Here is a 2,126-nt window from a genome sequence, read left to right as displayed (position 1 = left end):
GATATATACAGAATATATTAATATTACAATAACATTATATATAATGATATATAAAGATATGATATTAATCTATTAATATATAATTATATTATATATAATATTCTAATATAGCTATTATAATATTTTAATATATAGCAATATAACAATACATATAAAAGCATTCTATATATACATATATATACACATATATATCACATATTATATATATATGTATATATAGCATTATCTATATCTATATCTGTATCTATATATAAGGTAAGATGGAGGTTTTAGGGTGGTGGCTGGTTGTTCTTCTTCACCTTCACCTTCTTCTCCATGGTTTTAGGTGGTATTGTGTAATTGGACAGAAAAGTCTTGGCATCGTGGATTTTGGGTGGTTGGGTTATTGGGTTAAAAGTAAAAATAATTTTGGTGTCATTTCTTAATTGGATAGTTTAGCCTTGACCTTGTGGAGAAAGACAGTGAGCCATTTTGTAGCTTGTTAGTAGAATGCTGTAGAACTCACAATTTGTATAGATAAGAAATAATAAACATTTGGGCCTGAACACAAAATACCATTTTCAATCCTGACCTTGCCAGAGGCAGAAAATAAGCTAAAGAATCGACACAGATTGATTCAGATTTCTTTATATTTTCTCTCCACGTGTTTTTTAATATTTGCTTTTGAATCGTTGTGTTGCCAGAGATGTTGGTTATTAAACATTTGTGTGGAGGTGATCCTAATCTCTTGGGACTGAGGAAGTGAACAGGTTGTTTAGATGGTTATTATTTGTCTGTCTCCATACATTTAAATCCGGGAGAAAACAGCATTAACTTAGGAAAATTCTTTCAAAAATTCTGGTAGAAATGTATATTTATGAAGCATATAAGAAGACATCTCAGAAAATATAATTGTTTGGGGTGTAGATGCTATTACTGCCTTGGGAAGAAGGAAAGAGCATCCTTTTTAGCAGAGATGTGGGATCAATATTGATAAAGAAAAACGCTAGCATGTTAATTTAATCAAATTTATTTCTCTTGGTGCCTTTCACTCGACGATTCTCTCATAAGAATGGCTCTAAATAGCTGTGCTTGAGTAGCTTTCAGCTGAAAATAGGTCTGAATTTAAAGAACACATTCTAAAAGCTGTATTGCAGCATTTAATATCATCAATTGTAGCCAGGGGAGCAGTAGGAATGTTTTTTCCGCTCCTGGATGCAAATCTGTATCTTTCTTGGGAAACTTTTAAAAGATTTAACACAAAATTGCGTGGTGTTTATATAAAATGTAACCCAGGAAGGTGGGGTTGGTAACAGCGGCGTGGAGATGTGAAAAAAGGGAGAGAAATGGATCTTGTGGAGGTTGGGATGGGATGGGATGGGATGGGATGGGATGGGATAGGATGGGATGGGATGGGATGGGATGGGATGGGATCCATGGGATGGGATGGGATGGGATGGGATGGGATGGGATGGGATGTAACAAACCTGACTCTCCAAGACAAAAACACCTCCAGCACCTACCTTGGAGATCAAAATCAGTGAGGGATGGATTGAGAGCATCGATGTCATTGCTGAGGTCTCCCTCCTGCAGCAGCGTGTCCTGCACCGTCCTGGCCGGAGAATGCTCGGGTAGCATCTTCATCCCACAGCTCGGGGGGCTCTGAGCCGGCACTGGGGAATCCTGAGGGATGCTGGGCTGAGTCCGGAGCTGGCTTTGAGCCTCCCCAGCAGGGAACAGGCTCGGAGGCTCGGGCGTGTGCTGCAGCAGCGCCGTGGGCATCTGGGGGAAGCCCTGGGGGGATGCGAAGCAGCCGGGCTGCTGCCCCCCCAGCAGGGCGGGCAGGGGGCTCTTGGCGTGCAGCGCTGCCGAGGCGGGGATGCCGTGGAAGCCCTGCGGGATGCCCGAGGAGAGCGAGGGCTCGCACAAGGGATGGGATTGCGCTGCCATCTGCCTGGAGAGGGAGGCACCTGCAGCGCCCGGCGGGCTGCACGACACCAGGGACGAGCGCAGCTTCTCGCTCTTGTCGCCTATCAGGGTGTCAAGCTCTTCTGGAAAACAAGGGGAAAGTCCGTGACTGACTGATCCCTGCATTGCTTACAGCAGGGATTGTGGTACTACTCAGAAAATGGCAAGGGAAAGTCCAT

General features: G+C 43.1%; 1 protein-coding gene across 1 annotated transcript in view; it reads right to left on the bottom strand.

Annotated features, from left to right (window-relative positions):
• The window catches only part of FOXN1 (forkhead box N1), a 19,068-nt gene that overhangs the window by 1,074 nt on the left and 15,868 nt on the right, over nt 1–2,126 (bottom strand). Inside the window, exon 7 of the mRNA XM_031060673.1 lies at nt 1,354–2,030. Within this exon, the coding sequence (XP_030916533.1) occupies nt 1,354–2,030 (677 nt within the window). The remainder of the gene's footprint in view (nt 1–1,353; nt 2,031–2,126) is intronic.

This window comes from Geospiza fortis, unplaced genomic scaffold (genome assembly GCF_000277835.1).
Source record: "Geospiza fortis unplaced genomic scaffold, GeoFor_1.0 scaffold425, whole genome shotgun sequence".
Classification (NCBI taxonomy): Eukaryota; Metazoa; Chordata; class Aves; order Passeriformes; family Thraupidae; genus Geospiza; species Geospiza fortis.
Note: the sequence above shows the minus strand (reverse complement) of the source record. Positions and strands in the feature narration are given on the sequence as shown.